Source organism: Aquila chrysaetos, chromosome 11 (assembly GCF_900496995.4).
Source record: "Aquila chrysaetos chrysaetos chromosome 11, bAquChr1.4, whole genome shotgun sequence".
Lineage (NCBI taxonomy): Eukaryota > Metazoa > Chordata > Aves > Accipitriformes > Accipitridae > Aquila > Aquila chrysaetos.
Window position 1 is genome coordinate 33,881,799 of NC_044014.1, and position 20,235 is coordinate 33,902,033.

The 20,235-nt window shown below is 40.3% G+C and overlaps 1 protein-coding gene across 43 annotated transcripts in view; it reads right to left on the minus strand.

Annotated features, from left to right (window-relative positions):
- ANK3 (ankyrin 3) overlaps nucleotides 1–20,235 on the minus strand; it is a 382,076-nt gene that overhangs the window by 51,598 nt on the left and 310,243 nt on the right. For 22 of the 43 annotated variants that reach the window (XM_041127047.1, XM_041127049.1, XM_041127048.1 and 19 more), the window contains 4 exons: nucleotides 19,915–20,017; nucleotides 13,828–13,934; nucleotides 5,966–6,190; nucleotides 2,725–2,879 (listed from right to left, as the gene is read on the minus strand). In XM_041127047.1, the coding sequence (XP_040982981.1) occupies nucleotides 2,725–2,879; nucleotides 5,966–6,190; nucleotides 13,828–13,934; nucleotides 19,915–20,017 (590 nt within the window). Of the gene's footprint in view, nucleotides 1–2,724; nucleotides 2,880–5,965; nucleotides 6,191–9,822; nucleotides 9,856–13,827; nucleotides 13,935–19,914; nucleotides 20,018–20,235 lie in introns of all 43 variants that reach the window. The other 21 variants (XM_041127055.1, XM_041127059.1, XM_041127053.1 and 18 more) reach the window with 3 other exon arrangements.

The following is a 20,235-nucleotide window of genomic DNA, read 5'->3' on the forward strand; positions in this document are numbered from 1 at the left end:
GGCGGGTTTGCAGCAGTCCCCAAGGAGGAGCAAAGATGTCCTCGCTCTCATCCCCGCTAGCCAAGTGGAAGGGCAAAACAGGAAAAACAAAACAGAGAAGCAAACTGCATCTTTAAAAATTCAGCGTATTAAGGAGAGAGAAATAAGTCTGATTGCCCTCCTTCACTACACAGATAGGAAAGAACTAGTGAATCACTGCAGGTTTAACACAAAATGGACCAGCTGATTTTAATAGAAAAACGGGGACTCCTGCAGCATGTTATGGCATTTAGAGATGACTGTGCAGGTGAATTTTCTTGCAAAGACACACTAAACTTCTGGAAATGACTGACTACATGGCTGCTTTTTATTTCAGTTAAAGACTGCTTCTGCCTGGTTCATACCTGGAATAAAACTTCTTCCAAAGTTATGGCTTCTGACATGCAAGATACTCCTTCAGAGCCAAGTCTAATTGTGGTATTTTGTAACAAACCAGTAAAAGTTCAGATGAAGAAAACCAACCCACTTTCAATTCCACAAATTTGTAATTTTATGTCATTGCTTGGAAGACCTTTTACACAGAAAAGGTGTCATTTAACTGGAGCAGAATTTTGTCAAGACCCTTGTACTATTTTAATGTATGGGGGTTTTATTGTTTTGTTTTCCTAACTAGAGAAGGATTAAGCTAAAATAAACTGAATGAATAATCAACAAAATGCTCTGGGTGTGCCTGCAGGATTTTTTTCTCCTTTCCCTCTCATAAATCATTGCCTGGATTGGTAAAAGGCATTTCTGTGGCTTGGCTTTTAAGGTGCCAAATATTTTCCCTCTAAGGGAATAGTCCAGTGTCCATCACACTTTCTGTGATTCACTGGTTGTACATATACCCGCTAACCTCAAACAGCAGCTCCCCAGAAGGGAAGAGCCACCTGAAACCATCAACAAACCAGAAAGTTGTACTCTGACTCCAAACTGTGAAGATTATTATTTTAGGCTCTAAGTACCGAGGGCTTCGTGCCCACCGCTCTCAAAGTGTTTTTATTTATTGAGCTGTCTTCTCTGCAAAATGTGACTTTATCCATATGGCACCTCTGGAGAGCTCTTTCATAAGTGATGCAAGTTGGAGCACTTTAGAACAGTGGTTTTGTGCCCAGATTTCCTATCCCAAAATTGAACTAGCCTCGGTTTGGAAAGCACATGAAGCAAGTAAGTGTGCTGCTGATCAGTTCTGACTACCTCACCACTGACAAGGCACTGATACTTCACCCAACTGCCAAATCATTACTCCCTATCTCATGCTAGTGCACAGAGAAGGAGGGAGTGGTGGTGAGATTTTTCTTTCAGAAAGGCTGCAGCTACTGCCTTCAATCCTGAAGTAATTCTTCCCCAAGCAATACTATCCTGGGCTATGCTCACTCTTTTGCCTGTTCTGCTGCTTTTAGGTACCCTTCTGTGATAAGGTTTATTGTATTCTTCCAAACCCACTGACCCAACATTTGCAGTGTTTCTGCCCTACTGCTTGATTGGTTCTATTATATTTATTTCAAAATAAATAGCTATGATAGATCATCGTACAACAAGCAAATCTTTGCCATTGCTCTGTATTTTCACAAGCTCATGTGCAGTTCAGGTGCTTCGAAGTGAAAATACTACAAAAGCCCATTCTGCTGTTCCCATTCCCAGATGACCAGGAAATCAGTAAAAATGCTAAATCTCAGACATCCAGGGAGCCCCTCACAACAGCACTACTCTCCATGTTCTCAAAGCATGCCTTTTGCTGGGGCTGTCCTCTTCAAACAAGGAGAGGCCAAGATCAAAGGCAGAGTCTGCTCACAGATACCTCTCATAGCTGCCATCCACAGCCTGATCATTTGCTTCAAATGCTTTTGCTGATAACTAAAGAACTTTCCTGCCGATTGTACCCCACCACACTGTGATTTTCTGTAGGAGGTTATCCAGAGAAAGTCTGGTGGACAAACCCTTACAGAAAAACAAAATCGAAACCACAAGCTATTTCATTCACACTCAGATGTAAAGGGCTCAAGCAATGGTTTATCAGCACAAGTACTGAAAAATACTTGCTAAGAAAAGAAAGCAGTGGTGCCAAGGGACCACTGCAACTCGAGGCTGCCTTTGCCTATGATGTGTCTGCAGGGACCATCTGTCACAGCAGCTTCTGATGATTTGTGTACAGCTGAGTCCTCTCATCTTAAGGGACTCTCACATGAACAGCAATGTCCAAGCAAAACAAGGGAGCCAGACTTCCCAGATGGGCATCAGGAAGGCAGGTTGTGCATTTGTGGGAGGCAACCTCTAACAATACCATTTCAGAGAAGAACGGTCTATGGGCTGAGGTCTGCATCTGTGGGAAAATCTAATATAGCTGATATTTATACTTAGTCATTGGTTTGGAATGACCTTCACCTGGCCCTGCCTGAGCAGCAGAAACATGCTTACCTCCAGCTGGGATGTTATTCTCAAATTCATGCTGTAAAGCAACTGTGCAACTTTGCTTAAACTTGGCAAGACTTCAGACCAAAACTTACCACTCGTTTTAGGATGTCTCCAGGCCACTGCTGAACAATTTCTCTTTACACTCTTTCCATTAGTTTAATATGTAACACACACTGTATTCCCCAAAGTCAGATGTCCCCTGCACTGTTTTACTTTAGGTTGCTTTAGTCTGCTCGTGTTAGCAAGCCTGCACAAAGGTAAGGCTTGCTAAAACTTTGAGAAAATGTTTACCTTCGTCCATGCCATTGAGTATTTCGGTTAAGTCTTCATGTTTGCTGTCATACTGGTGCTCCTTCCACGTTTCACCGTTTTCACTTCGAAGTACGATTAGTTCTCTTTCCTTTCCTCGCATTGATCCAAAATGCGGGATTTCCACTATGACAGGGCTAGAGAAAAAGGAATCGTATTATTTTTAATCCTATATCTCCTCACTGCCCTTAATTTCCTACGGGTGTTAAGTCCTTAAGAAAACTACAGTAATTTTAAATAGTTAGCACTGTTATGGTAAAAATGTTTTTAAAATTGCCAAAGCTGCACAATCCTTTATCATTTAAACTATAAGTAATAGATAACTTGAAAATATTCATATATAGCTCTTTTTTAATGTAAATCCTCTGAAACAGCTGCCTACATGAAAAAATCGTGAAAACTTTTGCTAAGGAGAGTTCTCCCTGCTCATTTATCCCAGGATATAGGTGATCCAACCTGCCTCCAGCACACACAGTACCGCTGACTTTTAATTGGCATTAGCATAGTCAAAATTTGGATTTGGCTCAAGGGATTTAAAGGGGCAAAGTCAGTTCAGAAACAGTCCAGCTATCGAAATGCATGCAACAGCTATTGACTGCAGCAGGAACTGTGCATGCAAGGTTTTAAACTTCAAACTAAGTCCCAAACTTTTCAAAGCGCTCTCTGGCTCTCTGTTGATGTAGCTCCTGTGAAACACAAGAGGTGTTTCTCATTAGCTTCACTTTCTGGTTCTCATGCCCAAAATCAGAGCTGCAACACCAGCACTGTAAACATCACTGGGGAATGTTTACATCCTTTCAGAATGGATTTCTCTGAGTTGAGCAACATCATGACCACATTTATATTAGTTACTGTCAAACATTTTGGAGGGAAGGAAAGGGAATGAGAAGGTGGTTAATAATACACCTGTCACCAGACAATGTACCTTCAACAGAGGACTGCAAGTGCATTGCTGAACAGTTATTGTGAACAACCGACAGAAACCACCATTCACTTCGTGTGCCATTCCTTAACAAAACAGACACTTTTGCCAAACACTTCACAGGCAGGATATGCATTTTAAAGTATGCTAAGACAAACCGACCGAAATCACACAGTAGGTGAACAATTATGGATTATGCAGCTTTAAGACATTTAAATAGACAGTATCATTATTTTCCTACAGAGGTTGTAAAGGATTTCACTGCTTCGTAATAACTCAGTTAAAAGTAGCATCACATGATGGGAGAAGTATGCAGCACTTCTATGGTACTGTACACCTGCAAAGTGTTGGGTGCATTAACCAATCAATTACTTGAGCATGGAAATCACAACAGCCATCATGAGGAAAAACATAAACTAGTTGGAAGTCCAGTTTTCACATTAAATACCAAGGGAGAAGATTTAGATAGTACTTTTTGCCATGAAAATAGAAAAAGACAGTTTAATTAATACATATTTTAGATGCTTTTAAGAACACCCAGGCTATTACTCTAATCACAAGTCCTTTTACAAGAAATAGGAATGTAGCTGCTGTCTCCCATTGTGCCCAGCAAGTAAATACCAAAAATTCAAAGACATTGCTTAAGATATTTACTCTCCAGTTCAAAAAGAGTACATACTGAAAACAAACGCTATGGTACAATCTTTGCAGGCTAATAGTTCAGATACTGTCTCTATAAATATTTAGAAACCACACAATTTTGTGCATGACATTTAACAATACTCAGTGAGAAGGTATTGAACAGGTTTGGAACACCAAACACTCACCAATATTTTGAAAACCTAATGCAATAAATTTCACAATATGGTTTGAAAACAACAGTCAAAAATGTATGGAAACATTCTTACATTTTTAGACTATACACTGCAGTTCCTTTGGGTAGCATACTTGGCTTTATAAATTTATTTTAACAAGATGCCTCTTGCACGTTGAAAAGGTTAGTATTTCTCCAACCTTGTTGAACAAAGTTACTCACTCAATGACATTTTTTCTAAATAATCTTTCATAAACAATAGACTTTATGTGATCACATTTTACAAATGCTCTTCCCAAAACAGACTCACTCAAGGCCTGTAAATACCTTCTCTACCACAGGGTTGAACTTAAAGGACTGTCACTGTGTATTAAAATGTATTTGATGCAGTTGAAACACTTCAAATTTAAAAAATTACAAAAGCACATAAGTTATGAAAGCAGAATGCTGGCAGTGAATTTTACATGCCTATAAGCACAAGATAGTAGCAGAGCTATATTAAATCAAGCCACTATGATCTTCTTTCAGTGACATAAATCAACTGAAAGCTTTAGAAAACTTAAAAAGAAAATAAAATGGGAATAACAAAAATTGAAAACAAAGGAAAAACTGTAGACATTCTGTATCTTTTCCGTACATATCCTACCCAATAAATTTTGTTCCTTGTGGACCAAGCTGCAGGATTCGGCTAACCATGCTCTCGCCCTCATTTAGAGGGGGAGGAGTGTTAGGAAGATGCAGTTTACTGAATAACATCCATGCAGCAGGAAGAGAAACAAGAAGGGGAAATTAGGAACAAGCTGTCATTCCCGACAGAACCAGCAGTTTACATCAGGGTGCCACTCATGGTAACGAACAAAATTTATAATTAGGAAAAAAGGCGCCACATCATAGTGGATTGTTTCCCCTATTTTAAGCTTAAAAAAAAAGTCAGTTTCTAGCCTTTGTACTACTTGATGCTCTACAGTAAGTGCTCCACCATTGCTCTCAGTGGCTTTGCTCCACAGGACGAAGACTTGCAGCTCCCAGCAACTCTGGCAGGAGCCGTGCACATGCCATGGCATAGGGAACAGAGCTCAATGTCTGGGTCCTTGTGGGTGACTTTAGGACACTTTTTTGTGACAGTGATGTTTCTCCAATACTCTACAAGCAAGAGGGTCAGAACCTGTTCTGGGTTATAGGCGTGTGACTCTTCCTGACTTCAAAGGCAGGTTGCATGAGTAGATGGGGGCAGGACCTGGCCTTTGTATGGCTTTCCTTACCTTTGGCTCCACCCTGCAGCCATCGTAGAGGCAAAGCTCCCCTTAAAATACCAGGTACTTTCTGGAAGGAATGGCAGGTTGGTATTTTTTAATATTTCAAGTTAAGTAGCCTATCTTACATGCTCAAATGAGGTAGAGTCAATGTTTAACTACTTAGATCCACAGGATAAAAGAAATGAAAGATGCAACATGAGTGTAAACAATGAAATTCATAGAACAACTCACCCTAAAAATTGTGCCCCTGCTGGCCCCATTTCTACAAGTCTACTCGCTAATCCTTCTCCTTCAACCATCGGTGGTGGGCTGGCCAGTTTATGCCTCTTTACCAAGCGGCAGGTGATGCGGGTTGGTGCTGTACACTTGCGTGGTGGGATAATTATTCTCATTCCGTGATGGCGACTACCCCTCATCGAACCCCCACGTGCATCAACCATAAAACTAACCAGGAAACTGTAGGAAAAAGGAAACATGTCAATGAAAATGGTCACAAAACAAGCAGAAGATCAGCAAAAAGTCAACCGCCATAGTCTTTAAAACATTATTAGAAAAGTCCTCCCAATCCCAGCTAAACTAAAAAGAACATGAAGATTCTCTTAAAACTTATACTTACTTGTTAACTATTGGTTATCAAAACCAGGAATTGCTAAAGGTCTAGCAACATCACGGTGAAACAAACAGGCGCTACTGAGTAATTTGGATTAAGAGTACACAAACAGTCTATTAGTAGTGGTTTATTAGAATTTAAAAACATCCCTCTGTTACTGTTACCTCTACTGTCCGTAAACAAGAGTAATTAGCCTCACATGCAGAAAGGAATCAGACAGTGTAGAAAAAGGAGAATCAAAAATGCTTATTATTTGGGGGATCTCAGTCTTCAAAAACCTCCTCACAGTCTCATTTGCAAACACTGGCAGGCAGAGCGAGTGCTGACACCATGGGTGACAGTCAGTCCAGGCTACTAAAGGCTTCCACTGATTGGGAATGAGTGAGAATACCACGTACATAACTTTCTCTAGGCTGCTGGCACTCTGGAGGAAATCATGCCATTACTCCTCTGTTAAGATGACGTTCATTAGCAAAAAGCAACATTAAAGAAAAAACACATTTGCCAGTGTCATTTCAATGCATAATTTTCCGTTTAATAATAGAAGGGTAAGCAGTTACATTTGTAAGTGGCGAGTGGTAGATTTTAAAATAAAATTATTTTTGTAAGCAAAGGAATAATGAATATTAACAAGAATAACCATTAATAGCCATAGTTTATTTCATCTATGAAATGCTGAGAAGCTGCATACGTGAAGTGTTACTGTCTCTAACAGAACAGTGACAGGAAAGTGGAATCTCCTCCCAGAACCAAAACCAGACTTCAGCCTGTTTCAAAACTCTGCAGCAAAAATCCTTCCAATTTACAGGGATCAAAACATTCAGCTTCCTGAAGGGCTAAACAGGTATGGGGGGTCTGCTCTGGTGCTCCAAAATACCTTCTCTTTTCCTCTGTCCCATAAGCTGCTGAGGGAGAATAGCTTCAGGTAGAAGATGCAATAACAGGCCAGTATCAAGAGGGACACGAGTTACCAACTCAGTCTTGATGCCAATATATTTTTGGTTTGCTCCTTCTATATGATATGCAGACGCTGACATAGCTGGCACATCTGCTGTATGGTTGCACTATTTGCAAGGCTGTTGCCAAAACTTCCACACCTTAAGAACTAAACCCTCACATGATTAACAGGGCAATCCATTCAATTTCCTGGTTCCCTACTGTAAAATGAACTAAGGGTAAGAGCCATTAATCCGGGGGGGGGGGGGGGACGACGACGACGACACACGGACAGGTGTGTAATGAAGATTCTTTAAAAAAGCCCCCAGTGCTCTGAAGTATGAATAGGAATTTGTGTAAGACTGCTACACTTGCTTTTGAGACCAGCAGGATATCAAAAGTCACAGCTGACGTGCATTGGCCAGGCCTGCAAATAAGCTGCATTTGTAAGTCTGGCCGACGGGGGTGGGAAAAATCTGCACAAAAGCAGGAGCGTAATCAAAACTTGGTATTTAGTTGTCTGCAGGAGACAGGTGGGTAGGGATACAAGCTGTAAATATATGAAGCAGGACAGAAAGGTTGTCTAACTGAATTCCAGATAAAGAAATTGCTACACTGCCTTTCTTCAAGCCAAACTAAAATCCATCAGTGAAGATGGGGAGGTGAAACAGCCCTCTGAGATGACCCTAACCCCAATTTATCATTTCTTGTGCCCCAGACTCTTTACAATACTGAAACATGGAATAAAATTCACGATGTTTCACAGTCGTTTTCATACAAATAAATTGTATCCACATTTCTCTCCTAGATAAACGTGCTATACACTATTGAACAAATCCAAATGTTGCTGCTAGGGTATCCCAATTCCTCATAAGAGGAATTGTTTCAGTGGGACAGGATCTTTTCTGAATGGCTAACCAAGCGCTTTCTACAAATATTAGATCTATGTCCAAAAAAATGTGTTCGATCTTTAAGTTATAGAGTATATAAGTTATGTTAATATTTATAGATCACAAGGTCTCAGATGTCTGTAAACTCTGTTGACTGGAACACCTTTCTGTTTGCTAACAGAAGGCTGTACCAAGTAGAGACAGCAGCTCTAGAGAGCCTGGACCTTTGGTTCCCTCTCTGCTCTGCTCACTGAGCACTATTAGCCTGTCAGCATGTTTACGTTGCTTTTTCTCCCTGCAACTGCTCTATACGGTGGATGTTGAAGGTGGATGTTGAAGGCTGATGGTAGGAGGCAGATGCCACTGAGCATGTGGAAAGATAGGCCTACGGTTGGTCTTCAGAGCTGGCAAGGAGCCAGCTCATGACAAGCTGTGAAAAGAGTTCAAGACAATCCATTAAAATTTACTATGAAGCAAAGTAAAAAATAAAGCAGGACCCACAGCCCTTGGTCATTGAAGGAAGAATACTGAAAGGAATCTGTTACAATTGGTGCTTTGGTGGCCTTTTAAAAAAGTGCAGGGTTTTTGTCTGCAGAGAAGAGGGGGCCACTTCAGACTACATGGAAGTGTGCAGGGCGGAGGGGTGCCTGGCTGGAGCATCCCTTCAGGGCTGATGCTGCAGCAGCTCCGGGGAGGCACATCTGGTCGGTGCACCGTGGAGCAACGGAGGGGCCTCCCGGGGAGCTTGGCAAGGCTGGGCTTGGCCTGACGGCTCGGTACAAAGCAGCAATGTTTTGGAGAGCTGCCTATCATGTACGTGATTACTGGCATGTTAAGCCAGCTCAGAATTAATAAAAAAAGGAGTTTCTCATCTAATGCAAAAATGCCAAAGCTTGCACTCAGATAAGATGTTGTCTCTGTATCCAAACTATTTAAATGACGCAAGCATGTAAGAGTGGATTGTCAAAAATCTCTAGGCACCTAAATCAACTGACTTAAATTAATAATGAAAAAAAATTTTAAAAGTCAGTGGAAGTTAAAACTAAGTACCTATAAAAACCAGGCCCCAAGTTCTCAAGTACATTTAGGCTGTCGATTTCAAGGTCAGTCCAGCCTTGGGAACCTGGGGCTTAGCACTGCTAAGGCACACTGCTCACAGCAAGGGTAGATTAACCCTTGACACGAGTCTATGTCCCACCGCAGGAACTAGCCCATTACAGCCAGCTTTGGTGTCTACCACCACACTGCAGCCTTCAGTGAAGACAAAACCTTTAGCAGATCAGCCTTTATGGATATTGCTCCCATATAAAGGTAATCATCGTCAACAGCATATTAATTATTTCCTTCTTTAGTTTGCAAATTAGTGATTTAATTTTTAAAACAATAACAATAATTCCAAACAATATTTCATGCACTTTCTATCAAAACGATTAGTAGCTGATGCTTACCTAAATTAATGCTGCACTAATAATGGAAACTACAATATGATCTCTAAAACACAACGCTAAATGCTAATGAGCATTTCTACTTGAATACACGGAAGGGATGAGGATGTGGGCGGATGCACTACAAACATCTACACACACTCTGTGGGAAAAAAGTTAAAAAAATAAAAATAAAATGAGGATTCACAGAAAGCACAGAGTTATCACCTTGAATCATACTGAGGGAGTGGAGAGGAATAGCTGCAAAATAATTTAGAAAGCAAATGGGAAAAATTAATGTAAGATAATTAGAGGCAAGCAACAGAAAATATCAATTATAAGCGCAAAGGAAAAGTAACAACCAGAAAAATAACAAAAGCAACACATTCGAAGGCCAACTTTAGAAATTATTTGGCTCTTGCTTTGCATATCATGACCTATGTCATATAAAATATGCTACACATGGAAAAAAAATCTGAAAGGAATTGTTCATTTAATTATTCAGCACAAGTCCATAATTCCTCTGAGAAATGCAGAAGCACATGGAGAAGAGAAAAGCATCTGCAATTTACTTAGGTCACCAGAGAATTTATTGTAACACAACCTCTTTAATTCCCAAAACATGTTCCACTGTGCCATGGAAAATCAGTTCTTGCACTTTTCTATGGCAGTTTATTTTCCAAAGTATAATGTATAAAGATATGTACAGCAGGATGCTTGCAAGGAGTATCAGTCCATGCCATTCATTACACTGCTTTCAAAAATGAGTTCTTCTGCGTGTACAGGAGATTGGAGTAAACTATAATTAATCTGATATGTTCCACCTTGCAAGACTGGATCCAGTATTTCTGAGTTTCTCAATAAGGAAGGTAGCGTGACACATTAACTTCTTTTTTTTGCCTAAGAAAACCAAGGAGTTAAAAAAGGCAACATGAAGAGAGCACACCCACATTTTAGTTTGGGGAAGTTGCATGAGTAAGCTCACATCTGAAAGCTGAAGGTCATTTTGGCAAAGGGTCTCTACCCTTCCAGAGGCCTCAAGATTCATGACACATTTCAATGTACTGCTTACAATGGACCCTGTTCAAAATATATGCTGGCAAAACAACTTATCTGAACTCAAAAAGAAAAACATGAAACATTATCTTGGCTTTAAAAAAGGAAAAACCAGAAGAGTCGAAATTACTGCCAACAATTCCTTCTTTCTTCCCCTTCCACTGATACATCGCTGGATCTCCACATCCTGCTCCCAAAATTCCCCTTCTGCCTCAGTTAAGAAATAAGAACAAACTTTGACGCTCTCTTCTGACAGTGGGTAACTGGAGAAAAGAGCAATCCGAGGGAGCGGACCGCAGAGGAGCTCCCCCAGCACGGCACATTGCAGAGCCCAGCGGAGGAAGAGGAATGCAGAGAGTGGTGGGGTCAGGCCCTGGCCGCAGGGTGACCTGGCCCATGAGGGCTGCTGACAGCAGGCGACCCCAGCCAGCATACCTCTGCCTATGGCCACAGAAAGAACTGGGGACAAAGCCGGGGCTGAAGTACTGCAAACAAGCAGAAGAGGAGTTGCTTTTCAGAAAAAGACTGACAGAAGAGAAGGGAAAAGTCATGATCCTCTGCATATCAGATGTGCTGAGGTACTGGAAGATGTGAAGGGAACATCTGCTGATTGCCCCTAGATGAAGATAATGGGGAAAACCAAACAGTATCGTATTATAATACAGGGCCACAATCGAAAAGAAAATAAATGAGTGAGGGTTTTTTCCTAACAAAGGAACTGAGTCATCAGAACATCATTTCTGATGGACTTTATCTGTCAAGTGAGAAATGTGACAGGTCAGAAAAGCTATACAGGCTTGGAGAATATTTTGGTGCTCAGATCCTCTCCCTCCCCTGCAGCCCCACAGTTTGCTCCACTGCTGCAGGTCTGCAGCCTTTCCCCTCTGGGCAGCAAAGGCCACATCTGCATTAGCGAGGACTGACGCACAAAGGGAGCAGATCTGAAGCAGTTGATGTGAAAGATCCCATGTCCACAGAATATATGTTTTGGAGGGTTGGTATCATTGGTGAGCATGATGAAGAGCTAAGGGCCGACAAGTATTGTCCCAGAGGACTGGCAGGATGCAAACATCAGACCTATTTTGTACCAGGATAAAAGGGAGCCAGAAAATTTTAGACCAATCAGTCTAACCCCAATTACAAGAAATATTCAGGAATAAATTATCCAACAATTATCCAATCTACAAGGGCCTAAAGGATAATCAAGAGATTACAACTTACCTACCACCAGTCCTCAAAATAAAAAAGAGCCAAAATATAAGTGGCAAGAGTAACTCACGTCAAATGAATCTCACTTCCTTCTTTGACAGGGTAACTTACCCACTGGATGTGTGGAAGTACTGTCTTGGTATTTCAGTAAGCAGTCGAGGTACAGTATAGATGAGGTAAGTACACAATCATCTGAGAAGTTATCTCAAAAGAGATACCATCAGTGCTTTACTGTTAAACTGAAAGGAAACTTCAAGTGGAGATTTCACTGTGCTGTCCTGGGCCAGGTACTAAGCTAGTGTCTTCATTAGCTTCTGAAAAGTCTTTGGAAAATAGGATCAGAATTAAAAGCTATCTTGCTAAAATGGAAAAAGGATCTGGAACCAACAAACTGAAATACCCTAAAGGCAAATGCAAACAGAGGGAAGAAGCCAAACACATAAGCACAAAACATGGAAAAAATAACCAGACCGCAGATTTTCAGAAAAGAACCTCTAGCAAACATCCCTCAACAGAAACTGCAGTTACTAAAATGATAATTCTCATTGTGAGATTGCGTGTCATGTCAGACCAAAAATGTAGTGATCCTGGCTTAGAAAGAAGCTATCATGAACATGGCGGGAGCCGGGGACAGCAGCAAGATTGCACTGAAATGTGGAAAGCACCACCTAGGAGGATCTGGGACATTTTAGTCTATAAAAGAGAGGACTACATGTCTTCCAACATATAAAACATTGTTAAGAGACCAGTAAGATATTCTTATGGATATGACAAGAAACAGGCTTAATCTGCAGCAAAGAAATTTTAAGTTGAATATCAGTGGAGGAAATATCGTAACAAAGGATAATGAACTCCTGAAGCTGCGGGACTATAGAATCTCTTACGTTTAGTGACTATGAAGAAATTAAATATATTTCAGGAATGGCTTAACTACATTGTATCCTGCTATAATGCAAACGGGTGGACTACTAGCTCTCTGTGGTCCTTTGCTGACGTACCTTTCCGCGATAACCAACAGAATTCAGCTTTTCATACTGCAATTCTTGAAATTTCAACTCTAGCACTGACCATATGCAGTGTTTTATCAGCTCAGGACCTAAAAATCCACCGTTGTATAGATCTGTTCAGCAGAAGCAGGTGTTTATATGTATTGTGGGATTGTAGCTTTAGATTTGTAGGACTTGCTGCTATTTTGGAACTGAAATCTTTTGGTATGTGCTGCACTCGTTTTCATTATAAGAATGTAACTAGTCACAAAATGGGGAAGTAAATTAAAAAGGATGTGAAATTTTATGTCCTGATCTTGAATATTAAACAACAAATATTTATACTAGACAATCTCATATGCAATAATTCCTTTCAGTTACACATTTATTTGTAGATTTTTACAATACGCATTCAAACATTACTACTATTGCATTTAAATCAAGTCTACTGTCAAGAAGCACCACAACTACAGCGATGACTCATAAATAAATGAATAGTACCACTAAAATCAAACTACAGATACTGAAGAATAGGCAGGAGTTTGGAGGTATAAATAAAATAAGAGGTTAAAATAAAAAAACCCCATTTTTTCTTCTATGAAAGAACAGAAAGCATAACATTATGTCTCTGATTTCATATTCCAAATAATTTAATACAATTCAAACAAAATCACCTTATGACACTTAAAAGCAAAGCATATGCAACAGAAAAGCGAAACAGGACTATTAAAAAGAAGCCTGTGGGATTACAATGTTTTTGCATTCAGAAAATTAAGAGCAGAAGCAAGTTTTTGTTTTGATATGCAAGAATTTAGACTGACTCCTGCTATTAAGCACCTTCCTTGAAGCCAGTGTGAATGTTGCCACTGGCTCCAACGGGAGCAGGAATAGGCATGTTATCAGCCACTACAGCAGGCTGTATTCTTCAGCTAACAATACACTTCCACATTTAAAGATAAAGGAAATCTGTTAAGTGACCTACCCAGAATGGATGGGACTTGAAACAAGGTTAACATTGTCCAAGGTGTCTGCAGCCCAGCTGTAGTGTCTCAGGGAATCAGAATCAAACTCCCTTTGAAAAGTCAGGTGCTTAAAAACATAATAAAAAAAGATGAGTTGAAATTTAAAATTAACATGAAAAACAGTTGTCTTAAATGCAAGCTTGTTAATATAATTCTATTAAATTTAGATCTGGCCCCTTTGCACATAACAGTGCTGATACCCCAGGTGTTAAATTACTGGAAATCCCGTAAGAGAAACATGGAATCCACGGACAAATTAATCTTATGTACCTTCAGACATTCTTTTTGCCTGCTTTCCCCACTTCCTTCAGTTACAACTATGTCTCTCTCAATCTTTACTTACATGTGCAAGGTTAAAAATATTGAAAAAATTATTACCATTTGTACAGCAATCATACACCATACAGACAGGCAGTATAATATTCCCCCACAGAAAACGCCATTGGATAGATCCTTATTCGAGCAGAACCTGTGAATAACTTCACTGAGAGTTTAATTGAAGCTGTGAATGCATGACCAATCTCCCGGCGGGAGGAGAGTTTAGTTTGTCTTTGTACACGTACAACCAACATGAACACTGTTTTCTGGAGTGCCACTGCCCCTACTCATCTCTATAAAAATAGCTTTAACCCTGTGAAGCGCTGGCACACTGGTGCTATAATTAACTGCCCCATCTGACAGACACTGAGGCATAATTTGTTTTTTGCTGCCGCCCATGGACATGCGCATGCACACTCGTGCCTCCTGTGCCCAGCAACAAGGTCTCACACTATAAATCCTCTTATCTGTGTACCAAAGCCATTCTAGTAAAATATTCTTTTTTCTTTGGTTCTTTTTTCCTAGGAAATTAAACAAATGAATTCTTCAAATACTGTATGCCCATATTTCCAGGGTGATATGAAAGCTTCTAAACAATTCAAGAAGCACCATGAGAAGTTACATCAATAAAACTAAGTCAAGAAGCTGTCACGCAATACACACAGACTATCTTCACCCAAGATGGTGTTAAAGATGTCAGTGTTTCCTGTAAGTAGGTTTTCTGCTTACAGGCAAATACATCGAGAGAGTGCAGTCTGTTAAGACCAAAACCTCATGGGCTGTTTTCAAATCAAATTCTGTGGGTTCAAGTCAAACCTGAGCCAAGCACACACTTCTAGCCAGGGAAGTTTTGTTATTTCTACCTTTTTTTTTTTTTTTTTTTTTAAATGTACTGGCACACAGAGGTAGTGCAAATGAATTATTTTGAATGGAAATACCAGCATTAGTAGTAAATCTGGCAAAGACAGTCATAAACACACAAAAATATTTCTGTTGAGAAGCTTCCACAAGATAAGCAAGCAGATAGTGCTGTTGTTGGCCAGAACCTGCAACCCTCCCATCACTCTGGGGTTTCCAAAAAACTTCTCACTTTAGACATTTCTTTTATTTCAAATGAGCATCCCAGGTCTCCTTCCAAAAACCATTGATGTTATAATTTACTGCCAATCAATAGAAATATCTGCAGGGTACAACTTTGCTCTGTCACCCGTCCAACACTGTGGCACATGGCTTGATACCTCCTCCTTTTGCTACCTTAACTCTTTTATTAGAATCTTTCATTAAACTTTTTGCTGTAAGATGCATACTTGGGGCCTGATGGTTCAAGCACAGACAACAACAATAATGGGCAAACTTGCATATGTTAAACACCAAAACAGACCATCAGATATAAAAGATAAAATGAATGCCATTAAAACAATGGCAATTAAGCAATGGCAGTGGATTTAATTAGCACCATTTTGAAAAATGTACCGTAATTTAGTTTAATGAAGACAGTTTTCTAACTCCTTCCAATAGAACACTAGGGATTCTCCTACTTTTCCTGAAGATCCTGCAGTTTAGGCAGGAAAGCCATCGCTGTGGATTTCTGCTGTTTCAAGTGATATAACTTTGTAAGAGCTCATACTGAGTACATTATTACTTTTGATACCAAACAGTGTAAGATCCAGACAGTTGGTCTCAGAAGTTGTAAAAATTTAAATAAGCAAAAATAAATTTATTCCTTTGCTCAGTGATTATCATCAAAAATAGGACAAAACAAAGAAACAAAGAAATGTGTAGAAACAACACCACAATCTAGCGTTTGTCATTCAAGTGCCTGCTAAGCCATAACAGTGTCACTGCACTGAGGTCCAGGCATGCATGAGGACACATACATCAACAAATAAATGTGGGATCGTGTTTGCTGTAACAGATGAAAAACGCCAAAGTTCCTTCAGCAGTGTGATACAGAAAACTAAACGGAGGACCACATAATTTCCAAGGAAATATCACCACTCTAAAATAATCTAGATGCCAGATAGAGGTGCTACTATGCTCACCAAGTTGCTGTATGTTTGCCTACACATATATAGGGTTCCTTCGTCTATTCCTTTGTCCTGAGATACTGTCTGTATATCAGGTGACCATATTTTTTGATGCATTCCTTTCTGACAAAGTGGACTCAAACAGATCTCTTGGACATATTTACAGCCAGCAAAAGCACACAGCCTGCAGCCAATAATTTTGGCAGAGAAACAGAGTAGGAAAAGCTAAGAGCTGGACACATGCATCTTACATGCAGCACACATCTGTTGATCTCATTTTGTCAGTCTGTTGAGGTGCTGGATTTTCCAGGCAGGCAAAAAAAATCTTCCTGTGTAACTTGCAATATAAGCAGTCCAGAAGATGGTGCATCATCAGTGACATCAAATCACAGGATTCATCCTGCATTTGGTCAGGTCCCAGTGTTCCCTCCCTGGGCCAAGGGAGATTAAATATGCACTGCTAAAGGGTGTGGCATCATTAGATGCAAATGCATATATAAAAATACTGATGGTTCTGCTGGCAAGGATTCTGCTAGTTGCATAACTGAATATCAGGCTGTGTAATATCAGAGTTTAGCAAACAGAAGAATTTATGATTCCTCCCAGATGAATTTATCCATACAGAAGAGATTCAGCAAGCTGCTATGTAACAGACAGCCTGATTCACCCTAACTTTGGCTCATTAAATTCAGAGGCTGATGTAAATTATTCCATGGAGAAAGTCATTCAGATTTGGTCTGAGTCGCTGCATCCATGGTAACGCACCAGGACACAGAAATTTTAACTTAGCTCCAGGCACGTTATGAGGCACAGTATGACCTGGACTCAGACTTCCCTGTTCAACAGGGCCAGCAATAAACCACCTAATGCAAACAATGGAGAATATCAAGACTTATCAGGGAGTTATTAGAAACTCTTCTCTAATACCTAACGTGTCATGCTGACAGTCAGGTTCAGTAAAGATTGGTTTCAAATCTTCCTCATTTGACTCTTTTTAGAGTCCCAAGTCTCCCTGTGATCTTGGGGAGAGATGGCCATGGGATCTTCTATTTTAACCTGATCAAGAGGTTGACAAATGCCCCTTACTCTTTTATATACCTATATTTGTGATAAAATTAATTCCCTTTACTATGAGAATTTGCTGTTGTCATGACCTCCAGACAGGTCTGAGCTTTACAAAAGAAGAGAAATGGCATATGCAGATAGGCAATGGCTCACTCCTTCAAAGTAGCGTGATACCCCAAAACAGCCTTAACTCCCATCAGTTTCCGGGTGGACTTTTAGGATATTCATTTTGACCCACAATGATCTTTGTTCCTCTGAATTCCATTGTTGGAACATAAGGTGGTTTTCTTCCCTGCTTTCTACTGCCATAGCAGAGATTATCTAGAAGCCCGGTAATGTACAGGGGGGAGGGATGGGAAGAAGAGAGGCAGGGGTATTCTCCATCTCCCCAGTGCACTCCTCCCGCTTCAGCCGAAGAGCTGTAAAGCTTACCACCATAGGTCTGGGCTGGGCTGAAGAACGCGGGAATTCCAGAGGATGGATATATTTTTTGTCAGGACTTTGAGGTTTGCAGAAGCCACAGCAGAAAGCTTTAGCTGGGCTCCCTTTTTCATGAAGATAGTTTGTTGCTTCACTGTCATTTCTTTTTCAGGGCATCATGGTTTTACTAACCTCTCAAGACAGGACTGACATTTTTTTCCACTACCACCTTCACCATTCCTGATCCCCTCCTGAACTTGAGAAACTTGAAGTTTGTCTAGAGGATTAAGATTAGAATAACATTTACAACTAGACTGTCAGCAAGGCCTCCCGCCTGGCTTCATTTTACATGACAAATTTGGACCAGCACTGAACTGCAACAATTGCACAATCATTGCCAGACAAAAACTGGAATCACAAAAATACAAAGACTACAAACGCAATGAAAACATCCTACACTAGTGCTCAGCACCAGCACTAGAAGGTTTTCGTATTTGTTGCCTTCTCAGCTCAGGAACCAGCACTGCAAGAGATCCTCTAGAAAGCAGAGAGGTCCATGACCACTCGTAGAGGATATGAAGTTTGCCCTAAAGTAGAGCTCCTGTACGTGATGTGGGGTCAGTGCAACACCTCCATGTACGGATAAGTAATTCTTATATTTCTAGTGGAATTTTCTAATACAAAACAGGTTAATGGTGCACACTTTGGACAATGTCCTTTAGGAGTTATTCAGCATAGTGCTGGTTTTAAGTCTCGTTATGTGATCAAATGCACACTAGCTGCTAAATCAATGCCATCTACTTTGATGGTAATCACAAAAATGGCCAGAATCATAAAACAATGTAATGTGTACTCAGACTGAAGAGCCTTCCTCTCCTCTGAAATTTTCATCATATCAAGAAGGCTTAATGAAGGCTTAGGAGTAGGAAGTGTCAGAGTAACTTCAGGTTCTCAGCCCCAAAATATCATTTCTTGTTCCCAGTGCCAGTAGTGGCAGATTTTATTTTCTAACTTCAAAACAAACAAAAGCAACAAAATTACTGCTATGCAACGTTCGGAAATTCTCCCTAGCTGGCCGTTGCAAATCAAGGTTATTGGAGGTTTACAGTATTTCCTTTGAAAGTAACAACCTAATAATAAACATTCAGTTGCTAAAGACAGAATCCAATTTCTGCCATTGGCATAAAGCTACCAGAACTGTGTGCAAAAGCTGTAGCAAAACTGGAAAATTTATACTATGCTAGAATTTACAGACTAATACAATCAAAGTTTAAAATGCATGAGTCCTGCTCTGTGGACCCTTTCCCCCATGAAAGCATCCTCTGAGGTCAATAACCCCTGTGCAGGAATAATTGCTGCTGCTGAGAGGTACCTCTGTGAAAATGGCAGCAGAAAACCTCCGTTTCATTACAACCCACCTTATGCTCTTCCAGGACATAAACAACAGTTCACTCCACAGTCCTTTAATTCCCAAGTAAAGATTTCTATGTGAATTTTTATTCAACTTCCTAGCAGATCTTTGGCTTCTGTGTATCAAGAAACTCTTGAGTAATTCAGTTAGATTTGAAAATCTGAAGCAAGTCTACCAAGCAAAATGCTGAGGAACTTAGAAACAAAGCATACAGTACCTCATCATCTCCAGCATTAGCTTTTGGAAACACTTTCCCACGCTATAATCAGGTCAAAAGATTCTGCTTTTGTTGTATTAGTCATTGCACAAATGTTTGGAAGATACATAAACTGGCTAGTGCATAATAGCTTAATCTTTACAAGGCCAAATTCTTCCCAAGGGTGGAAAAACAAGGACAGCAGTTGGAGTCCCCTCCATGCGGGCGAACGTATTCCCTGGGCTATACAGTACAGACAAAGGTTGCTTGGTGTAAAACACATTGCTCCCAGCTTATCAAAGCACTCTAAGGATACACATAACATTAAGCTCACAGATACTCCCATTGACTTCAATGGACAACCCCATACTCAGAAACCTAACTGGTCCCTTAAAGACTCTTTTGGTTTGAGACCCCATCACCCTGTCTCTTGCAGGATCAAAACCATGATGTGGTAAACCTACAAATTCTTTCTCTCAGTTCCTTTCTTCTCCCTTTTCCATAGTTAAGAGAGTAGCAATAGTCTCTGCAAGCACGGCTGAGGGCTGCAGCCTGTCATCCCCTATAAATATGAAGCACAAATACCTGGTGGCAGAGACACAGCACCTACCTGATCCTTTGCTGGTACCAGCAGTTCTTCAATCATCATGCTGTCTCGGGCATAAGAACTTCTGTTCAGCGTGTAGGACCTATCCGAACTGAAGGAGCGGAGGCTGTTGTATTTACCATTTATCATAGAAAGTGCAGATGAAAATGAGATGAACAAAAAATAAAAATAAAAAAATTAATACATGCAACTTCCAGGGATAGCATAAGATGGCAAAACATACATAATCTGTGAAATAAATACAAGGGAAAAAAATGGAATAGTAAGTATTTGACTATGGTAAATATCCCCTTCCCTACAATATACACAAGTAAAATCACAACA